Source organism: Tympanuchus pallidicinctus, unplaced genomic scaffold (assembly GCF_026119805.1).
Source record: "Tympanuchus pallidicinctus isolate F22 unplaced genomic scaffold, pur_lepc_1.0 scaffold25, whole genome shotgun sequence".
Lineage (NCBI taxonomy): Eukaryota > Metazoa > Chordata > Aves > Galliformes > Phasianidae > Tympanuchus > Tympanuchus pallidicinctus.
This window is the reverse complement of record NW_026294742.1, coordinates 9131305-9151235: the sequence shown is the minus strand read 5'-3', so window position 1 is coordinate 9151235 and position 19931 is coordinate 9131305. Positions and strand designations below refer to the sequence as shown.

Below are 19931 nucleotides of genomic sequence, written 5' to 3'. Positions count from 1 at the left end.
CTGCAGCTTCGCCAAGTGCTGCATAGAAAACAACAGGGTCCTGGCTCACAGCTTGCTGCAGTGAATGAAATAAAAGCTGCAAAGAGTTCCTGGGCATTCACGGCCTGCAAGTGCCCCCCCGCCATGTTCTCTTTGTGCCTTCTGGGGGGTCCTTTCACAAATAAAAGAAGTTTCTTCCCACTGCCAACTTCACACAGCACCCAGAAACTCAGCTTCTCTCCTTCAGCGCTGCTGACCTTCACACCTGGCTGATATCACTGCCAGCCACGCAGTTGCACCACTCCTGAATTCAGGGTTTGTCCTTACGCTGCTTTGACTAACGAAGCACGGCGCAGGAAAGGTTCACTTTTCTCCTACTACTGACGACTCCACAAAAGTTAAAACAGAATCAACAAAACACCGAACCACTCCATTTTTGCTGCCTTCTGAGCGAGAACGGGCAACAGAGCTGCTGAATAAGGCTGTGTCATGTTTATAGAGTTATTTTTCAGAGTGGAAAAAGTGACTTCAATTCTGCAAGGAACCAGCAGCTTTTAAAGGTCTACTCGCTGCTCATGTGTTTCTGCTTATATGTGTTACAACTGATAATTGCCGAAGCTGTTTGCGTTTTTAAGAGACTATTTATTCCAACAAATATCACCATTTGCCATTCAGTGATGCTACTCTGATTATTTGCTGCAGATTTGGGATCCCCAAGGACCCCGGAGCAGAGCATGGAGATGAGGCAGTGCCAGCATGGGATGGAGAACACTGAGATGTCCAGTGAAAATTCATTCTGGTCCTGTAAATCAAAAGCACATGGGAATAACCTTTCTTCCTCACACTAATTGGGCTATTTTTTTCATGACCACTAGACCTTAGGTCTGCTCCTCATTTCTTTCCATATCCATGGAGGAAAAGAAATAGCCATACTTGGTCAATAAGTAAATAAAGTAAAATGCAAACAGAAACATGACGACTAAACCCAAGTTTCCCAAAGCCATGATTCCCTAAAGCTGGAGTCCCCAGGGCAAAGAAGGCAGCGGATCACTCAGCCACCCCAGTGGGACAGCAACCCCAATGGGACAGCGATCTCAGGGGCCAGCCATCCCAGGAGGGCAGGCAGCATTTCATGCCAGCCCACTACCCAACTCCATGCGCTCCATGCTCTGACAGAAGCCACAAAGCCCTAAAGGCACCAGGGCCGTAACACAGCTTTAACCCCATCACTTCCATCTGTGCGTGGCTAAGCTCCCAGCCTGGGGATGCCTTCCCACGTCCTGCTGGCAGGTACCTTCTTGGGATTTGTGAAAAACAAAGCTAACCCAAAGCTGTGTGTCTGGTATTTTTGGAGACAGCCACCCACACCACTGACGCTCCGGTCGCACCTCACAGAAAAATGTGCATTTTTGTGCCTGCTCTGCTCAGGTAAATCCTCCTGCCCCACCTCCATGCTTCACAACCATGTTGGTTCCTGCTCTTCAGGCTCTGTGGTTTTCCCTGGGCCCCCGAAAGGCACCCCGGCTCTGCCCCCCTCCCCTCCACCCCCCGGCAGCCGCAGCCCCCACTTCCCACCATACCCCGGCTCCCGGAGTTTGGGGTGAGCTGGGCAGCTCCTGGCCTCCATCCCAAACCAAGGGGCTCCTGTGGGGCTTTCATGATTCCAAGTGCCCGGCTGTGCCTTGGAAGCCTCGTGCTTGGCTCTGCAGCCAGGCTCACCCCAGCGCTGTGCCAGGACGGATGCCCAGCGTGGACGAGGCGTGTGAGGACAGCCTGCCCCTGCTCCCTGCCCGGCGCCCGCCTGCAATGGCGGGAGCTGCAGTGTCCTCACGAAAGGACAGCCTCACAACCTGCTCTAAAATTATCCCTGGGATTGAATTGCCCTGTCACCACTCAGAGAGCTGTGGAGCCATGTGCTGCCTGCAGTGCTCCAGTGAGGGCAAAGCACAGCACAGCACAGCATGGCAGGGATGGCATGGCATGGCGCAGCACAACAAGCACAGCACAGCACAACACAGTCCAACAAAGCAAAGCAAAGTCCACTGCTGCCTTCAACCCACACTCTGCGGGTGTCCCCAGAGCCCCTCTCTGATGCTCAGGGCTGAGGGCAGAGCAGTTCTGCACGACCCTCCCATAGCTGCCAGGTCCCACGAGTGCTGGCCGGGTCCCCAGGCACGCTGCCATACAGGCGGCCCAGAAATGGGAGCTTTTGTCTCTGAGAACACTGCTCAATAACACACGGAGGGTTTTGTAACTTCAGAAATCAACTATCCCTAAGAGTGCATTAGAAAACTCTAAGAAGTAACTGTTTGGAAATTTCCATGTGACTTAGAACCATCCCAAAAGTACTGTTGGGCTGCACTTTATTGTATCAGAAGCAGTGGAACATTCTTCACTGGCAGCAAAACATTAAAAAGGGTGGGAGGTGATAAAATAAATGCTCAGAGCTACCATTGGGAAACAGCACTGCAAAAACACAGCCAAGGACTCCAGGAAGGGAGAAGCGTTCTCCTCCCACAGCACGGTGCTGTTTGCTGGGCACACAGCACTCGGAGAGTGGCAGGCACCCTGTGCTTGTGGTGCAAAGCTCTCCTTCTGAAAGGGAAGGCAGAAGCCCCCTGGGCATTGCTGCATGCTCACAGTCACAAGAGCTCAGGCTGATGACTTTGTGGAGTTGCAGTACAAAAAATCCCGCCTGTCTGGTTACATGGAGAAAATCAGCTGGCCCCACCTCACCTCCAGAACAGTCACGCACAGAAAGAAATTGCCAAGAGAGGAGAAACTGAAACCCTTGCTGCTCCATCCACAGTATCCAGTGAGCCCCAGCTGCCCTTGATTTTACAGACTCCAGTACCCAGCAGCAGGAGCAGCATCACCCAGCAGCAGTGCCACGCAGCAGCAGTGCCACGCAGCAGCAGTGCCACGCAGCAGCAGCTGCACACTCAGGCACTGAACTCACTACATATGCAAGCAAATGCCACCGAGCCAGCCTACAGCACCCAGCCCTGCTCAGCTGCACACACCCAGAGCACGGCCAGCTTCCTGCAGGCAGCTGGGGTCTGCGGGCAGCACAGGGTACAGACAAGGCCAGGAAATAAAGAGAGAACAAGAAACAGGAGGCAGGTACCAAGCAGGCTATCAGCCCAGCATGCCCAGCTGAAAAGCAGCTCCTGCGGTCATCTGCAGGGACCGAGCCACAGCCCCACAGGAATGCATCTCCGCACCACCAGAGCGAGGTGCTCGCTTGGGGGATTTTAATAACCTCACTCTCAAATCACCGTGATCACACAGTTTACTTCGAAAACTTCCCCCATTGCAGCTGAAGGATCCATCGGTGGTAGAAACACAGGCTTTTCTGCCACGTCTTCTAAAGCAGCTTTCTGCAACGTCAGAAGTGAAGAAAACCAGAGATCGTTTCAAAAGAAAGAAGCGCCCATGCAGGGGGTGGCAGCAGGCAGCCGCTCCGCTCCCTCGTGCCCAGCGACAGCGCCTGGCGGGGAGCAGCCCTGCTGACTCACAGCACAGCTCCCGCCCCGAGCGCTTCTTCCATAAAAATAAACCCAGCCCCAATAAATCAGCGCATTCCCATAGTAAAACCCTGATTGGTGGCTGGGAAGGAAGAGCCTTCGTCCCACAGCTGAACTATTTCCCTCCGGGCTGGTGATGGAGGACCAGGACTGAGGAAGGCAAACCCCTGACATGCAGGCACAGGCAGAGCGGCTGCTCTGCATGAGATGTGAGCAGCAGGAGCACAGAGCAGGCCTGAGAGCACGGCACCGCTGGGATGGGGAGCCGGGTGCACAAAGCTCACACGTCTCCACCCCCACAGACAGCGCTCAGTTATTTAATGCCACGTTTTAAGGCCACCTCGCAATGTACCAGGGCTCACTGCAGCAAAACAAAATCGAGAAATCCCCCTGCATTTGTAATTCTTCACCACTGAACCACAGAATTATTCAGGTTAGAAAACCTCCGTTCCCTCAGCTGCTTCCCATAGGATGTGTGCTCCAGACCCCTCACAGCTCCTGTCCTCCTTTGGACACAACTGACTTTACTCCAACAAGTCTATTGAGATCAGCAGTTATCAGTTCTAACTCATGTAAGCAGAAACATATGAGAAGTGAATAAACCAGGGTCACCATGCCCACATCGGCCAGGGGCTTGAGACAGGGCAACCAATGGCACCAAACCTGCCTGTTAGACAGCAGCAAAGCAAAGAGGTAAAAGGCTGTGGTCAGCAATGGCTGCATGCAGTGTCCAACAGCTCCTCTGTTTCAGTGGTAACTTTAGACACCAAAAAAAAAAAAAAAAAAGAACAAAATCAATTCTGTTTTGGGGTAGTTTTTAATTTACTAAGCTGTGCTGTTGCTGCTTTATGGAAGGAAGCACCAAATCCAGGATTCCTTGCTTGTTCTCTTAAGGAATTCTTTGTTCAAAAAGAAATCCTTTTTTCTCTACAAGAGGAAAGCAGGGCTTCCCATCCTCCTCACACCTGGGGCTCTGCAGCTGCTGTGCTACAGGCACTGACACCACAGCGCAGTGAGCTGCCCCGGCCTTGAGACAAGATGGGGCAGCCCTGACCCACAGCCAGAAACTCAAAGAAAACAGTGAAGAATGCAAGAAAACAACAAACTGAAGAGGAGCTCCACAATGGGTCTCACAGGTCTGGCAGAGAGTTTGGCACAGAGCTGAGGAAGCACCAAGAGCAAGGCAGCAACACAGCCTGCCTGCTGCCACGCACCCACACTGCTGCTCCTGTAACTACAGCGGAGCGATGGAAACTCACAGCTCCAACAGATAACAGCAACTGACCTCAGTGCCCAAGGGCATCTGGGAACTACTGCAGAGCCCCAGCCACTGCAACTGCTTAACGGAACAGGGCCAGCTTTGTACAGGTGCTATTCGCACAGCAGGGCAGACAGGACAGCGCTGTGGGACACTGGCACCACTCAGGCTGCTCTGACCCCAACCGTCCCACCTACACCTCCTGCTGCTGCCCCCAGCCTGCCCAGTCTGGAGTAGGGCTGAGCACCGTGGGCCAGATGGAGCCAGCTGCAAGCAAAGGGAACAGAACAATCTGGGTCCGTTCAGCTACCACAGCAATGTGGAAGAAACCTAGCGATAACATTTTCAAGGGACCACAAATGAAGTCAAAAACAGATATTTAAAGACAAACGAAGGCATCTCAGCAAACTTTAAAACCCAGCTTTGAGCACAGAGCTGTCCTACCTGCGGACAGGAACCTCCACATCACGGCGTCCCACGGTGGCCACCAGCAGCACTGAGATCGGGGAACGTGCAGCCTTGGCACGAGGCCTGGCTGTTTGGGGCAGCAGAGGTGGTGGGAAGGAGGTGAAGCCGATGGGTGACAGCCAGAGCCCTGCTCTGCACATGTTGTGCACTTACCTTCAGCACACGCTGCTGCCCGAGCGCCGCACCCCACGCCAGGCAGGACAGCCGTGGCCAGGAGCACCAGCAGCGGCACCGAGCCATTTCTGTGGGGACCCAGGAGAAACTGCTGAACACAAGTGTTCACCGCGGGCTCCTGAGGGCCTGTTTGCAGGGCTGGTGAGAAGGGGCTGCGCTGCAGGCTGCACGGGGACACGGGGCAGGAAGGCCTCCCCATACAGACCCGCGTGGACGCGGGGAATCAGCCTGGGCTCGAGGGACCACGGCTGCGGGGCTCAGAGCACATCTTCATGTGTGCAGGAGAGGAGTTCTGTGGGAAAATGCGCAGCCCAGCAGGACCACGGCAGGAAGGAAATTCCCCATGGCAGAGCCGTTCGCCGTGCGAGGCTGTGTCAAATCCAGGGGACTGCACAAATAACTCCGCCATCCCCCGGGAGTCGTTGCTAAGGTCGCTATTTTTTCCCTTGAACTTTTCAGATGAAGGAAGCAATAGCAGAAGCAATGGCACAGATTTGGCTGGAGATCAACGGCACTGACAACAGTCATAGATTTAAGTCAGAAGAATAGTCCTTTGTGCTTGCTGGAGTTATCTCCAGATGGGTCAAGCAGTTCAAACAGCAGTGCGGGGCTCTGCTTGGAGCACACCCTGCAGGAGCAGGCTGAGCAAACCCCCCCCCCAATCCCACTGCTCAGACCGAGACGTGCAGGACGCACCCCGAGCGGCCATTAAAAATTAAAGCATTAAATTGCATTCTTCAACAAACTGCTGGGATTCAGAGCGAGAAACAGCCCTGATTAAAGATTAAGGACGGTGAGCCTATAAAACACTAATTACCACCGTACTTACAGTGAGTTTGGCCTGTTGGGTTTAATTACTTCTAGTTCGAGATCACTTGAGTTCAGGTTGGATTGAGGCGCGCTGTTGGAGTTGAGGAAGCTGTTTACATTTGAAGAGATGACGGATTCCAGGCTGGAGTTGATGATGCTGTTCCTGTTTTCCTCTGGAAAACACCAAAAAAAACCCCCAAGAGTTGCAGGACAGAGGCAGCCAGGCTCCTGCCCATCACTCCTGCCCCAGCGTAAATGCAGCAGCATCCTACCAGACCTCCACAGACAGGCACTGAGTTCCCAGGCATGTTTTCTATGCACTATGCATTGAAGTATGAGAAGTAACAGTTATTCTTTTCTCTTTCCGAAGATGCAACAACATTTTAAACGAATGACATTTTTAGCAACAAAACACTGATTTTTCTCAAGATACTAATGTTTTACGTTCCCAAGGACTTCCAAAGGCCCACATGACCCAAGAAAGAAAGGGATGAGACTACACACAGGAATGCATTTGTCTGTGGCTGAAATCAGGTACCACAGAGGGGATAACAGTTATGGAAGGAGAAAAGGACAGATCACCCAATTGAAGTTCATCCCAACAAAAAAATGCTTCAGTCTGAACATAACATCAGCCACTAGCTGCCTTTCCTGCCCAGGTCCACAACCACCATGCAGCACTGCTGATAACACCAGTGAGGAGAGAGACCTGCCCTGCTGCCCAGCTCACTGCACACAGCCTGGACTCAGCTCTCTTCATTTCCCTCCATCCTGCCCTGCTAAGAGTTGTCCCCCTTATTTGTGTAACTTCAGCACTGAGGTGTGAAAACATTATGCATCCCAAAGCAACCTCCCCAGCATGGGTTTCCTCCTCATCTCTGTGCTGAATTACCTAAAATCACATTAATTCATTTTCATAAGATGCTTTTTCCGTATAAGCAGCAATTGTAATTGAGAGAGGCAATTATCATCACTGATGGCACAGAAAGCTGCTCTACTGCAGAGAACTGCCACTTCTGTGATGATGTTTCCTGAAAGACAGACAACTGCTGGAAAACACAAGCAGTGCTCCTTTAATGACAAATCTTTCAAAGGAATTGTATCTCCTGTGCACGCTGATATGATGAAATTGCTACTAAAAAGCACACGGTCACAAAGAAGCCCCTATTCTCAAGCCCATCCAACTATACATCCCTTCCAATTACACATCTGCATTAGGACAACAATTAATACTTGCAGAAGGAGAAAGCAGTGTAAGAGAAACTCCCGAGCTACATGGAGAGCTGATCCTGAGCACACAGCAGAGAGGAAACCCTGCATGCCTGGAAAATAGCTTGGGAGCAGTGCTGCCTCAGGGTCAGGGAGGTGGGATGCTGGGTGAGCCCTCTGCCACCGTTTCAAAAGAAAATGATGACGTGCCCAAAAGGACATGGCTGCAAAGGGAGGAGCGAACCAGCACTCCTCGTCACATCGCTCATCGTGCCATCGAGTTCTTGTGCTGCCTGGACAAAGTCAGAGTGCTTACCAGGCAGCGAGAGGCTCAAACGCCATTTAGATCAGGCTGCCATCCAGAGACCAGCCAATGCCAAGGATGAGATAATTGCATCAACACACATTACCAGTTCCTGAAACTGCATGCCATGAATCTTGGTCTCCAGCAGGCCATCAAGGGAACTCTCCAAACACTGACTGGAAGACAGAGCAGCCAGCAGACGAAATAAGGGAGAAATTAACCTGCCAAAGGGCCTAAAGCCCCAAAAAGGTCGATCCAAAGCACTCCTTGATCTTTGCTCCCAACAGCACAGCTTTCAGAGCCGTTCTGTGCACAGCACGGCCCAGCAGTGCCCTGCAGCCTATTCAGATGCCACATCCAGTTGTTTCTAAACATTTTCTGCCTGAGGCTAAAGTTCGAAAATAAGCTCTGTAAGCCTAACAAATCAATGTCAATTGTCTGTGTAATCTCAGACACAGCTACCAGCCAACATTGAATTAAAGTCCCTATCAGCCAAGAAACGGGAAGTGTTTCATCTACAGAAGATGGGAGATGAATGGCAGAATTGGAAACCATCCCTTTATTCTATTTCCTCCTTTCTGAAAGTCTGATACCGCGTTCGGTTTAAGCAAAGGATTCTTTGCTAAGGCTTTCAGCTCAGTCTCACAGCTCAGGGAGCAGAACAGCAAACTCCTGCTGTGCATTTCTGCTCCGTAGCATGCGAGACAGCCGTGTGCAGAGTAGATGGGAGGAGGTGCTGACTCCTTCACCAACATATCCGGAGCACCAAACAGAGACCAAAATGGAAAGACGATCAACATTTTTAAACCATCATAGCACCTACTCCACAGAAAAATACAGAACATCCTGGCCGGGGCTGCTATATCTGTAAAAGTGCCTGTGGGCATCCAGCAAGAAATAAGGATCAACTTTGGACACCCCACGGGCTCTGCCTTGTGCCCTTCAGCTGCTGGGGACTTGGGAATGGGGCAGCAACCCTATAGCACATCAGTGCAACCTGCACCAAGCCTGCTGCAGCCTGGGATGCCAGGCAGGCAGCGCACTCCCCATCAGCACAGCAGCGCAGTGACCAGAGGCGCCGTCCCCTTACAGGACGCATCTTTCATCAGCACCAGCACAGCTGTGCTCCACGGCAGGGGAACGGTGCTGCGCAGTGACACGGGGCAGGGCTGGGGAGGGGGCGCTTACGCTTCTCGTTGTGCTGCGCGGTGTGGAACAGGGTGAGCGGCCGCTCACTGCACGACGGGGGCTTCGAGTCTGCGCTCTTCTTGCGGGACAGCAGCAGCTGCGAGTTCGACGGCGGCGTCTCCGGCACGGTGTTAAATATCTGTGAAAGCCAACAAAGAGGGCTCTTCAGCATCAGCTGCTCAAGCAGAGCAGCTCTCTGCCCTCAGCATCCCGCCATCACACCAAGGAACAGCATTAACGGAGGTCACGCATTCAATAAAGTAACACGTGGGACATCGTTTCCTAAACTCCACATTCTCATTCTGTTTGCACTCCTTTTCTCTCCTCTTCACCAAATGCACACAGTGCAAAATGTGAAAAACCCCAACAACCTGGTAGGCTGCCTCTAGTGAAGGGCCTGCAGTGCCCTTCACTAGTGCAGGTGGTGGGAGAATGCTCTGGGCAAGAACCCCAGCAGGCACCCAGGTATGCAAACGTGGCAGTGCACAGTTGGACAATGGTAGGGCACAGCTGGACTAGCAGGACACAGAGGCAGAGTGACACCGAGCTGCCTCCCAACCCCTTAAGGGTGGCACACAGCACCGAGGCTAAATGTGACCACTCTCAACAGAGGAAAGTCGAGAGCTAGCTGCCTGTCCAAAAGCACCAATGCTTATTTTGAAGCTCTGAAGAGGGAGGAGTCAGAGGACCCAGAGCCATATAACAGACAGAAGCGGTCTTGCAGCATCACCCCTAGAAGCCCTGCCAGCCTGCCCAGCAGCACATGGAGCTCTGCTTTCCTTCATTTCAATGCTTCTTCGGTTTGTTTCACTTTTCAGTTTAAGAAAAATAACTCACTGAGCAAACCTGTGTTCTAACTCTCCTATCCCAGAATCCAATTAACAGAGACAGCGAGACAGTTTAATCATCAGAGTGGGAGAGGAGCAGCCAGGCTCCATAAATTACACATACAGCCCCCATGCTCGCTGTACAGCTGGAGGCTCCTGGAGCAACCCGCGCCCCTGGTGGAACGCAGCCAAACCTAGGAGATGCTCCACAAGGAGCTGCCCTCCAGCCTCAGCTGGAAGCTCCAAGGTCAAGGGAGTCGCTGCTACAAAGTTTTGCTAATTGCAGAAAATAAAGATGAGGTGCTGAGGGCTTTGACCTCAGCGTTAACTCTGAGTACTGACTGAGGCAGTGCTGGGGTCTGGGTAACACCCTGCAGAAACCAGCCCTGCTGGTGGGCAGCAAGGTGCCACTCACAGGTCAGCTGCCCCTTCCTTGATCTGAAGGGAGCACCAGCAGCACTGTGCATTGATCTCATCATTTCCCAACACTTCATACAAAATGCCTTTTCCAAAGCATTGGAGCTGCAAATTTCCAATACAACACTGCATCCTTGGTTTCTTGCAGAGGATTCACTCTCAGTTTGCTTGTCATGGTAACATCCTGAGCCATAGCAGAAAAACCATTTTATCCTTTAAAAGCACGCATCCCACACGTGTCCTGCAGCAGGTTACGCTGCTGCGTTGCTCTCACAAACATACACTGCACATCTGCCCCAGCTCCAGTGCTTCAGGGCTCCCATCCACCCCACTGGAGCTCTGGGCACACGCACAGCCCAGTGCTCTGTGCCTCACTGTGACAACAGCAATTTTAATGGGAGAAGCGTCCCACTTACCTGAGGGAAATATAATGTAATACCAGACAGTCGCTGATTGCCAGGAACCATTCAAATCAATTACATTTTCCCTGAGAATGCACTTAATCATAAACAGTGGCTGTGAGTCACCAGCGTAAAACAATATAAAGCAGCAGCAGCGCAGCACAGAGGGCTCGCATATTGCTAATCACCTACAGCAGCTCCTGCAGGGAAACTTCAATGAGTTCCAATCAATTCAAATTAAGGAATACACTGAAACTAAACAGTCCTAAAGAGGGAGTGAACCAGCACCGGGGCTGACTGTAGAAGAGATTTTCCTCCCAGTTGCTGCCTCCTGCCACCTCCCTCTTCCTTGGAGAATCTAGGAGAAATGGGGACATGGGCCCAACAGCATCCTGCATGCAGCATCACTGTGCCACGCAGTACCCGTGCCTTTGTGCAGGCAGTGCAAACAGCATCTCTCCATCCTGTACCATCAGTACCCAGTGCATGAGAGCAGCCGGGCAGCACAGACAGCACGCAGCACTTACGCCCACCCGCAGTCGGCGTGACGGCAGCACACAGCCCAGTCACAGCCTTCCCTTCTGCTGGTGCCATAAATTACTCCTAAGGAAGGGTAGCCATGGAAGCACTCGGGAGCCCTGCGGCACAGGTGTCATTTTGCTGGTGAGCAGCACTGCAGCCCACACAGACCATCACCGCAGAAATCCATCATCAATCCCCCCAGGTGCCACCTGATGGAGGAGGCTCGGCTGGAAATGAACAAGAACCAGCCTGAGGCCCTGCTGCTGCAAGGACCTGCGAGGGGAAGGCAGCCATAGGGCTCAGCGAGGAAAGAGACAGCGAAGTGCACCCACAGCAGTGACACAGTGCTTGAATGGTTTCCTGGTGCCACTGCTGGGACACTGCAGACGTACAGACTGATGGATGGACAGACAGATGGGTGGATGGCCACCCACAGCCCCACAAGGCTCATGCCTGCTGCTCAGCACAGGGCTGGGGCTCAGCCACAGGCTCACGGCCGCTGCTCGCACTCCCCTCTGCAGCAGCACACGATTAAGCAATCACTGTAACTGCACCCCACAAAGATAAGAGAAAATAACTCCTCCACGCTAAATAAATACCACGATGTTTATCTGCCTCTGGAGGAAATTTCTCCAACAACACGCAATCCATCCCTGCTGGACATGCACTCGCTGCCCTTTGGCAGCACCAGGCAGATGAGCCCCAGGGCTGACACCTGCATCACATGCACGTGGGACTCAGCCTTGCAGCTTAACACATGCAACTGATGGGCTAACAGTCTCTGGAAAGAGCCCCGAGTAGCAGACAGCCCCGAGCATCACATCCTCCTTAGCCCAGGCTGCTTTCATATCACAGGCACCCAGCAGCACTGCATGGGAAGTTCAGCAACACACCACCTCTGGACAGTGGCCCTGCAGGATGCTGTGCCTCACTGCCACTCCACGCATGCACAAGCACTCTGCCATTTGCTGAATTACATGGCCTCCCACGGGCACTCATTTGAGAGCCTCCTCCTGTTATCACCCTGAAGGTGACCAGAAACCCAGGGGTCAGTGAGTGCCCTAGGCAGGATGTCCTCCAGCTGCAGCAGAGCTACTGCAGTGCTGCACCAACAGAGGCAGCAACAGGTGGGAGCCTCCTTGCAACAGACACAACTGTGCCTTGTCACAGCAGATCAGCGCTGTGGAGAACGTCAGTGCTTGGATGTAGTCAGAAAAGCAGGAACAGAGTTGGGCCCTTTATGGCTGCTGGCCACAGTCAGCAAGGAGGGCCCTGGGGAACTGGGCTGCAGCTTGCAAAGTGACAAATCAGCTGTAGGAAATAAACTGTAGTGATAGAAGCAAGTAAAGTCTTTACCTTCTCATGGTTTTCTATTAAAATTTCAATCACAATATTCTGAAACTTGATGTCCATAATGGCAGCGACTGTTTCCTCCTGGGGTCGAAGCAGCGTCGGCCCAAACACCACACCCAGATTAGCAACAGTCATCAGGTTCTGCTTGTGGTTATCTGCAACTCTGCAAAAGAAAACCAACAGAAGTAGGTGATGGGAGCAATCAGGATGGACCCCCATCCTTGCCTGGCACCAGGCTTATGAGTCTGTTTGCTTTCCTGACACTTCTGGGGAGCTTCAGCCATGTGGAAAAGTACAGCCTCAACGGTTGTGTTATGGCAGGCATTGCAGCTCAGGATTTGGCTAATCCCATCAAACCCCAACGCTTCCCGGCCACCGAGGCTCATGTTGCAAACCACTCCCAGGAAAACATCTTGAATCATTAATGCTTGAAACCCTTCTAAAAACAAATTGTTGGACCTCTGACACATGCTGCTCTCCAGCTGAACAAGTGACCTCATATGTTCCAAAATCCAATCCTTTCTCACCCGTTTTTTTGCCTTCACGGCTCAGCCCCATCGCGTTGGCTGCAGGGGGCCGGGCGAGGAAACCTCCCAGCCAGGAACACAGGGACACTGGAGCCTTGCTCCCAGACAGGCCACATGGTGACACGTCATGCAGTGAATGCAAGTCACAAGGAGGTGACAAGGAGGACGTGCAGCAGGAGCCCACAGCCCTATCACCACAAATCTGTGGTTTTTTCCTGCCCTCTTCAACCAGGAAGCTCAGTGACTTCGGACAGTGTCAGCACAGAACTGTATCCTATGTTTTTAGAGCAATGCCTTTTCCCTGTCATCTCTCTCCCTGGAGAGCACATGGGACCACATGGAGAGCACAGCAGAACTCAGGCCCTGCTGCAAGTTATTGCCATGAGCTTTTATTGCTGATCACGGCACTAAGATTGCAGCGCTCATCACGCGTGCAGACGCAGCTCATTTCAGCACAGTGTAAACTCAAAATAAAATAAGCTATCTATCCTTCTCCATCCAAGCCTCATTTGAGTCAGAGAAAAACTCTTCACTCCTCATCCTACACAGGGCTTCCTGGGTGACAGCAGGGGCAGCAGCAGATCTTGGGATGTTTGGAGCTCCTGCTCCACGCAGTCTTGTCCCCATGCTCAATGCAGACAGGAGCCTGGTCTGCTGCATGTTCCAGCCCTGCAGCACACACACCAGCACACTGAGAATGCCAGCGCTTGTGTTCCAACCCAAAGGTGCAGAAATCCCTTTTACTCATCACCTCCCCAGTGTCAGGAAGCCCTGGATGTTCCTCGCGGTATCTGAGAAGCCCCCCCTGCCTGCAGACTGCGGCCCCGCAGCCACGCACCCAAATCCCTTTCCTCCTCCCACACCTCCCTAATAGACATTTACAAATGCCACTGGAATTTTCACCTTGCAGCACAATCTGCATTTCAAACACACGCTCCTATGCTCCCATTTGGGTCTCAGAAGACTGAAACCGAAATAGTTGTGAATAGCACTAATAAAATAATAATTGTAATGATCTTCCGTGGTTACTAAAACAATGTTCATTTATAAAAAAAACAACCAAATTGATCTAAGTCTTACAAAATTAGGTCCCTTCATTTCTCATTACCATTATCACGCGATACATCACTCTAATAAATTGCCCTGTCATTGACTTATTACCGCCAGGCAGCCGTATCCAGTCCCGTTAATTATTACAGACTGCAGCATTAATGGGTTCCCAAGGAGGACAGGGCCCTGCTGCACACACAGCCCCACTCTGCTGTGCCCTGGTGCTTCGGCTCTGCAAAGGGCCAACATTTTGTAACCATACAGCCCTCGGTCCCTGCTGGAACAAACAGGGTGGCACAGCAGCGCTATGCTGCACCGCGGGTACTTTTCCACCAGCCGCCTTTATAATGGTTACTAAAGCTATGCTACAAAACATGATTCACCTTTCACATCCTTCGCATTCCACATCCATTATCCACAGGATGATTTACTATAAATTATACCTCTTCATCTGCCTTTGTACCAGCAAATAATGCCCTGGTTTCTAAAGATGGGGTGTTCTCAACCAAAGTGTCCCTAATGCCAGTGCTTTTCACAGATGCTTTCTGCAGACATCGCTCGTTCCACACCAGAGCTGCCCTCCAGAAGGTTTACAAGTATTTGCTGCATTTTCCTTTTAACCTGCTGTTTCTTCCTGGCCCTCGGTGCACTCTGAAATCAATTGCACTGGCAGTAATTTAGCTGGGTCCCTTCTCAGGGCTCTCTCCACCCACGCTTTGCAGTCTCCTGCAGCACAGATGGGAGCTGGGAACCCAGCACAACTCCCTGGGTAGCAGTGGCCGCTCACAGCTGGGCTCCAGGCTGGTTATGGGCTGTCCCTCCCAGCACCCACTGCCCTGCCAGCACCCAGTGCAGCATCACAGGCACTGATGTAAGCACTGCCTCTGCTGCAGCCCTGCAGCACCGCTGCCCTGAGGCCATGCAGCCACTCAGCTTCGCATTCACTCTCAGAAAAACAAAGGAGAAGGGGAGCAGAGAAAATCCATGTTGTATGCTAAATTAGATTATGCCTGGGTTGCTTGGATACTGTATAATCACCGGCATGACCAAACATAATTTAATACAGAGTAATTGGTAGTCAGGCTTCAGTGCAGGGGAAGCACACAGGAACGGTAAATATTTCTTTTTTGCACAGGCTTGAAATCAGCATCAGGTAACAAACGTGCTGCAGCGAGGCATGGCGAGCTGTGGGAAATGCTGCCCCAGCACTCCTATATTTTACAGATGTTAACAAACCCAGTTTGTCCAGCCTGGTCCACAGCTCCTATTCACTTGTACAGAAACCCAATTATGGGACCCATTTCGCTGCCCACTGACTCACAGAGAAGCCTGTGGTGTGAGAAACCCCAGGAGCCCTGCACAGCAGCCAGCCCACACCACAGTAGTGGCCCAGTGTCCCAAAAAACAATGTAGCCAGCCTAACAAGCTCTATAGGATGGAAAACAACACTGTTACACCACACTGCTACACAGTGGTCAAACCACATTTCACGTCTATCACCACCAGCAAAGCTTCCAGTTAACATGAAAACCTGATGGGGGGTGAGCAGCCTTACTGCTGCTCAGGCTGCTACGGCAGTTTGCTGCACACTGAACGTGGAGATGAATTACAGACGAGCACAGACAGCACAGACAGTTGGGTGGCAGAGGCACTGCTGCACCCAGCAGCACTGGGGGGGGAATCTGGGGGGTTTCCGAGGGCAACCAGGACCCCCTCAACTCCCCCAGTCCCATCCCTGCAATCTGGGTCACACACACCCCCGGCAGAGAGCGGGCAGCTGCCTGAGCACACAATTGAAGGTATTTATGGGATAAAACCTAATGAGTTCTGGGAAATGTTCCTGGGTGCATTCAAGTCATCCCTGCACATTATGGAGCTTAATTGGGCTGCGGCTGATGAGCGTGTAGGTGGGAGTGGGACGAGTGTTCAGCCCAGCACTGCAGGGGGGCAGCGGGATGGGGCAGGGGAGGGGGCACAGAGAGGCGGTGCTGCTGGGAGAAGGGCACAGAGGGCACCCAGGACTGGGGACTGCTGTGCAGAGCTGCAGAGGGGTGCCCAGCATGCAGCCCAGGAGCTCTGCCTGCAGGAACGCAGCGGCAGCTTTGGGGCAGCCTGCTGGAGCGTCGTACCACAGCACGAGGCGCCTGGAGCTGGAAGGGGGATCGTCAGTGAGGTCATCAGTGGGAACACCAGTGTGATCCAAAATCTGGAGGCCCTAATGTGGAGTTTTGTCAAAAGCAAACGTAAGTCAGGAAAGAAACAGCTCAAGCTTGAAGACAGCACCAAGGGCAATGATCACAGATGCATCTCTAAGTTACTCTAAGGAGATTTTTTTTGCACTCAGCAGCAGCTCTTGCACAGCACGTGTGCAGGGCTGGAGCAGGGCATGGACGGGCTGCAGTATAGCTGGGGCAGCTCCAGCTTCCGAACCAGAGAGCACAGACACAGAAAGGACACACACCTGCACACTGCACGGCCCTCGCTTACCCCGTTGTGCTGATTAAGGCCTGGATATGGCCTCCCAGGGCCAAAAAGGCTCTATGAGCTGCTGGGATGGGATGCAACCAGCAGGTCCGGAAGGAGAATGGATCGCCAGGGAAGCACAAAGTCTCCCAGCACAGACAAGGAGAAACATTCTAAAAACAGTTGACAAAGTGCTCGGCTGCAACACCGAGAAGCACAGCGCTGCCCAGCCAGCAGCCTCACGGCTCTCAGGTTTCCCCGCTCTGCGCTGCTCGCTGGGAGCCGTCCTGCTGCAACAAGGCTCCCTTCTTCTCGCGGGTGAATCTGGCCACAGCTGGAGGCTTGGGTTCGCTCCCAGGGCAATAAAAGTGCTGGTATCACGTTGAACAGATGCACAGGCCAAACGCTAACTTTGGTCTCGGTAAAGCTCATCAGAGTGAATACTGTGCACGCTGCGACTTGCAAGTAAAGCACGCGTGGTGCTGCAGCACAGGCTTTGCAAAGCAAACCTTCTATAGGCAGCACCTCTGGCTTTAGGCAAGCTGAGCTGGATGCCAGATTTCAGGGGGAATGCACTGCAGGAGCAAGGGCACAAGGGGGTGACAATGGAGGACACTGCAGCCCACACTGCCGCTGCAGCCCACACTGCTGCTGCAGCACACGCTCGTGGGAGGAGGGACGGCACCGAGTGCAGCTCCCATAGTGCACGCCTCGACCCCAACCTTCTGCTCCTTCCCTAATTCTGTGTGTGAGCACAGAGCTCATTTAGAGCTTCAGCCCATTACGCTTAATTACATCTTTCCTCTAATTACAATAACAATAGTCACTTCTCCCATTAGGGACAGCCCTGCAGTGCAGCTTTAGCTGTGCCTGTGCAGCAGTGCCGGTGTCCCCGTGCCCCCATGCCCTGGCACTGCCACTTATGGTGCACGGGCTGGTATTTGGACAAGAGCAGAAATCACCAGCACTTTCACACTGCAACAAGAAAATCAGCACAGCCCACTGCAATAAAGCACCAAGAGAGAATGGATAGGCTTAAAAAAAAAACAAAAACAACCCTGCTCAGTCTTGATTCAACCTGTTTCTATACACGGTTTCAGTTTCACTGCGATAACCAATTACAAAGAATCCAGGTAACTACATGCCACCCCCAATGCCTACCCCACAGAATCCCTCCTGGAGGTCACAGCGCCTGGTGTCAAGGTATCAACACCCGCAGCCACGTGCTGCCAGCCCCACCAGCACAAGCCCTGGTCCAATGTAACCCACCCAGAATCAGATCAGAGATCAGAATCAGAATTAGATCAGAATCAGATCCAGAGAGAGGACTCCCTCTGGGGACACCAGAGCCAACCTGCTCAGAGATGCTGCAGCCTCCAATGTGTGCTCCTCAGAGCTTAGAGCAGAGGTCCTTCAGAATGCACCGGGCCTGCTGGGCGAAGCAAGATGGAAAGAAAGCCACTAGCAAAAGCAAACTGCTAATCTCTTGGCAATCTAGTTTTAGGAGGTGAAGAGTTCATCTGCAGAAGTAGAACAAAACCCTTTGCTCACTTACATGTTACGGGAAGCCGAGTACAAGAAACACAGAGAACACCTACGGGATTATTAATTTTTTTCATTCTGCAGAATTTCCCATTAACAATGAAACCACTGAGGGGCCAACAGAGCGGGAGAAGCAGCTCACACCAGGCACCACAGCCACTCCTCCAAGTGCAGGAAGGCTCTGGCAGTGGGGAGGATCTCCCTCACCCTGAGCATTGGGTAGAACACCCCAGCAGGCAGGGGATGCATTCCCAGCACAAGGCAGCTCGGTGCCCACCCGGCACAGCATCCCAGCCCAGTGTCGGCAGGGCCTGGCCATCACATTACGGCCATTTATAGCAACAGCAGAAAAACGGGCTCTGGCCATTTGAAGACAGATGCAAGATCTTAGGAGACAACGCCTGCAATTGCTGGAGAGTCTCACACATCCGCTGACCTTGCTTAAGTGCTTCCTCTTCCTCTGCATGACCCAAGCACACAAATGGTTTCCGCAGGAGGCAGGGAAAGCACTGAGGGACACTCCTCTGTGCCTGCAAAGCCCCGCTGTGCTGCACAGCCTGCATCTGCTTGTTTCTGAGAGCAATGCACCCTTTCCCTGTTGCCAGCTTTGCACAGGACAAACCTGTCCCCATGCGGGTGAGTGCCGTGCAGGGCGAGCCCTGCTCCCCCAGCCCCACGGCCTCATGCTGCGCAGGTTCAGCTCGCTCCAGGGCTGACCTTAGTGGGAGTCGAGCAGCAAAGGAAGGCAGACCTCAGCCTTTGGCTCCACAGACACATTCCATTCGAGATCTGCAGCTCACACTTGCCGCATTTCCACGGCACGTCTGCTGCCTTCAGTGCCCGCACTGCACCTCGGCCAGCACCCCGCAATCCCGGAGTTTCCACCCCCCAGATCTGTCCTATTTAGAAAACTACATCTCTAACAAACTACATTAAAGCTAATCGTATCTCCAGGAGCCTAACGCAAAAATGAAGAGAACAGGGGAAACGAAGCCATTACGGTAAAAACATGCAGATTTCATTAATGCTTCAGATGCGTGTGAGCCTGGCGGAGCCCAGCGCCAGCAGAGCCCCGCCAGAGGCGCTGCGAGGGGAGCAGGGCCCTCCGCAGCCTTTGTCTTTCCACGCAGCTACAGGTGGTTCCAGTTAGCTGCTGTAATTAGATTAGCCATGCAGCACGGTCGCTCTACGATTTCAGACTAATCTGCTGAGCCATCTCCCCACCACCGCCCGTCTCCAGCACTACAAACCCCAGCTCTGCACAGCCCTGCGCTGCTGGGGGCACGGCGCTGCACACAGCGGTTCCTGCAGCCTGCCAGCCCCAATCCTGCCCTTTGCAGGCAGGCTGCTGGGCTGGGTTGGGATTCCCCCCCCCCCTCCGACTCAGCAACAAAACACGGACAACTGGCTATACTTGCTAATAATGTCAAAGCACTACAGCAAAAGGGATTCTAATTGATCTTTGCAGGCTCGGCTCCAGAAGACAATTTGAAATAGTTAACACAGCTCAAAGCTGTGTTTTTAAAGCCAGGGAAGAGGAACACAACCCGTCACCCCACAGCACAAAGGAAGCAGAGGAGCACAGCTCCACACTCAGGACCGCACCGGCTCCAGCCCCAGCCCAGCAGGGACACCTGAGACCACATCCCACATCCCCCAGCACAGAGGCTCCGCAGCCCCCTGGCACCCAGCAATTGCCCCCTTCCGAATGAAAAGGCTTTTTTCTGACATTCAGATGGAATTTCCCACGTTTCAGCCTGTGCCCGCTGCTTTGGCTCCTGTACCACTTTCATCAGCTCCTGGCACTCTTGCCAACCATTTTTTTTTTGCTGCTACATTTTTATTATTACCTTTTTAATAATCGTGATCAGTCTAAATTCACTTCCTTCCTTCCTCTGTGCACTGTTTCACT

The 19931-nt window shown here is 52.7% G+C and overlaps 1 protein-coding gene across 4 annotated transcripts in view; it reads right to left on the bottom strand.

The window, feature by feature from the left end:
* The window catches only part of ARHGAP26 (Rho GTPase activating protein 26), a 99082-nt gene that overhangs the window by 15219 nt on the left and 63932 nt on the right, over nt 1-19931 (bottom strand). For 3 of the 4 annotated variants that reach the window (XM_052689558.1, XM_052689557.1, XM_052689559.1), the window contains exons 18-20: nt 12441-12600; nt 8918-9056; nt 6236-6389 (exon numbers count right to left, since the gene is read on the bottom strand). In XM_052689558.1, the coding sequence (XP_052545518.1) occupies nt 6236-6389; nt 8918-9056; nt 12441-12600 (453 nt within the window). Of the gene's footprint in view, nt 1-4158; nt 5699-6235; nt 6390-8917; nt 9057-12440; nt 12601-19931 lie in introns of those variants that run through there. The other variant, XM_052689560.1, reaches the window with a different exon arrangement.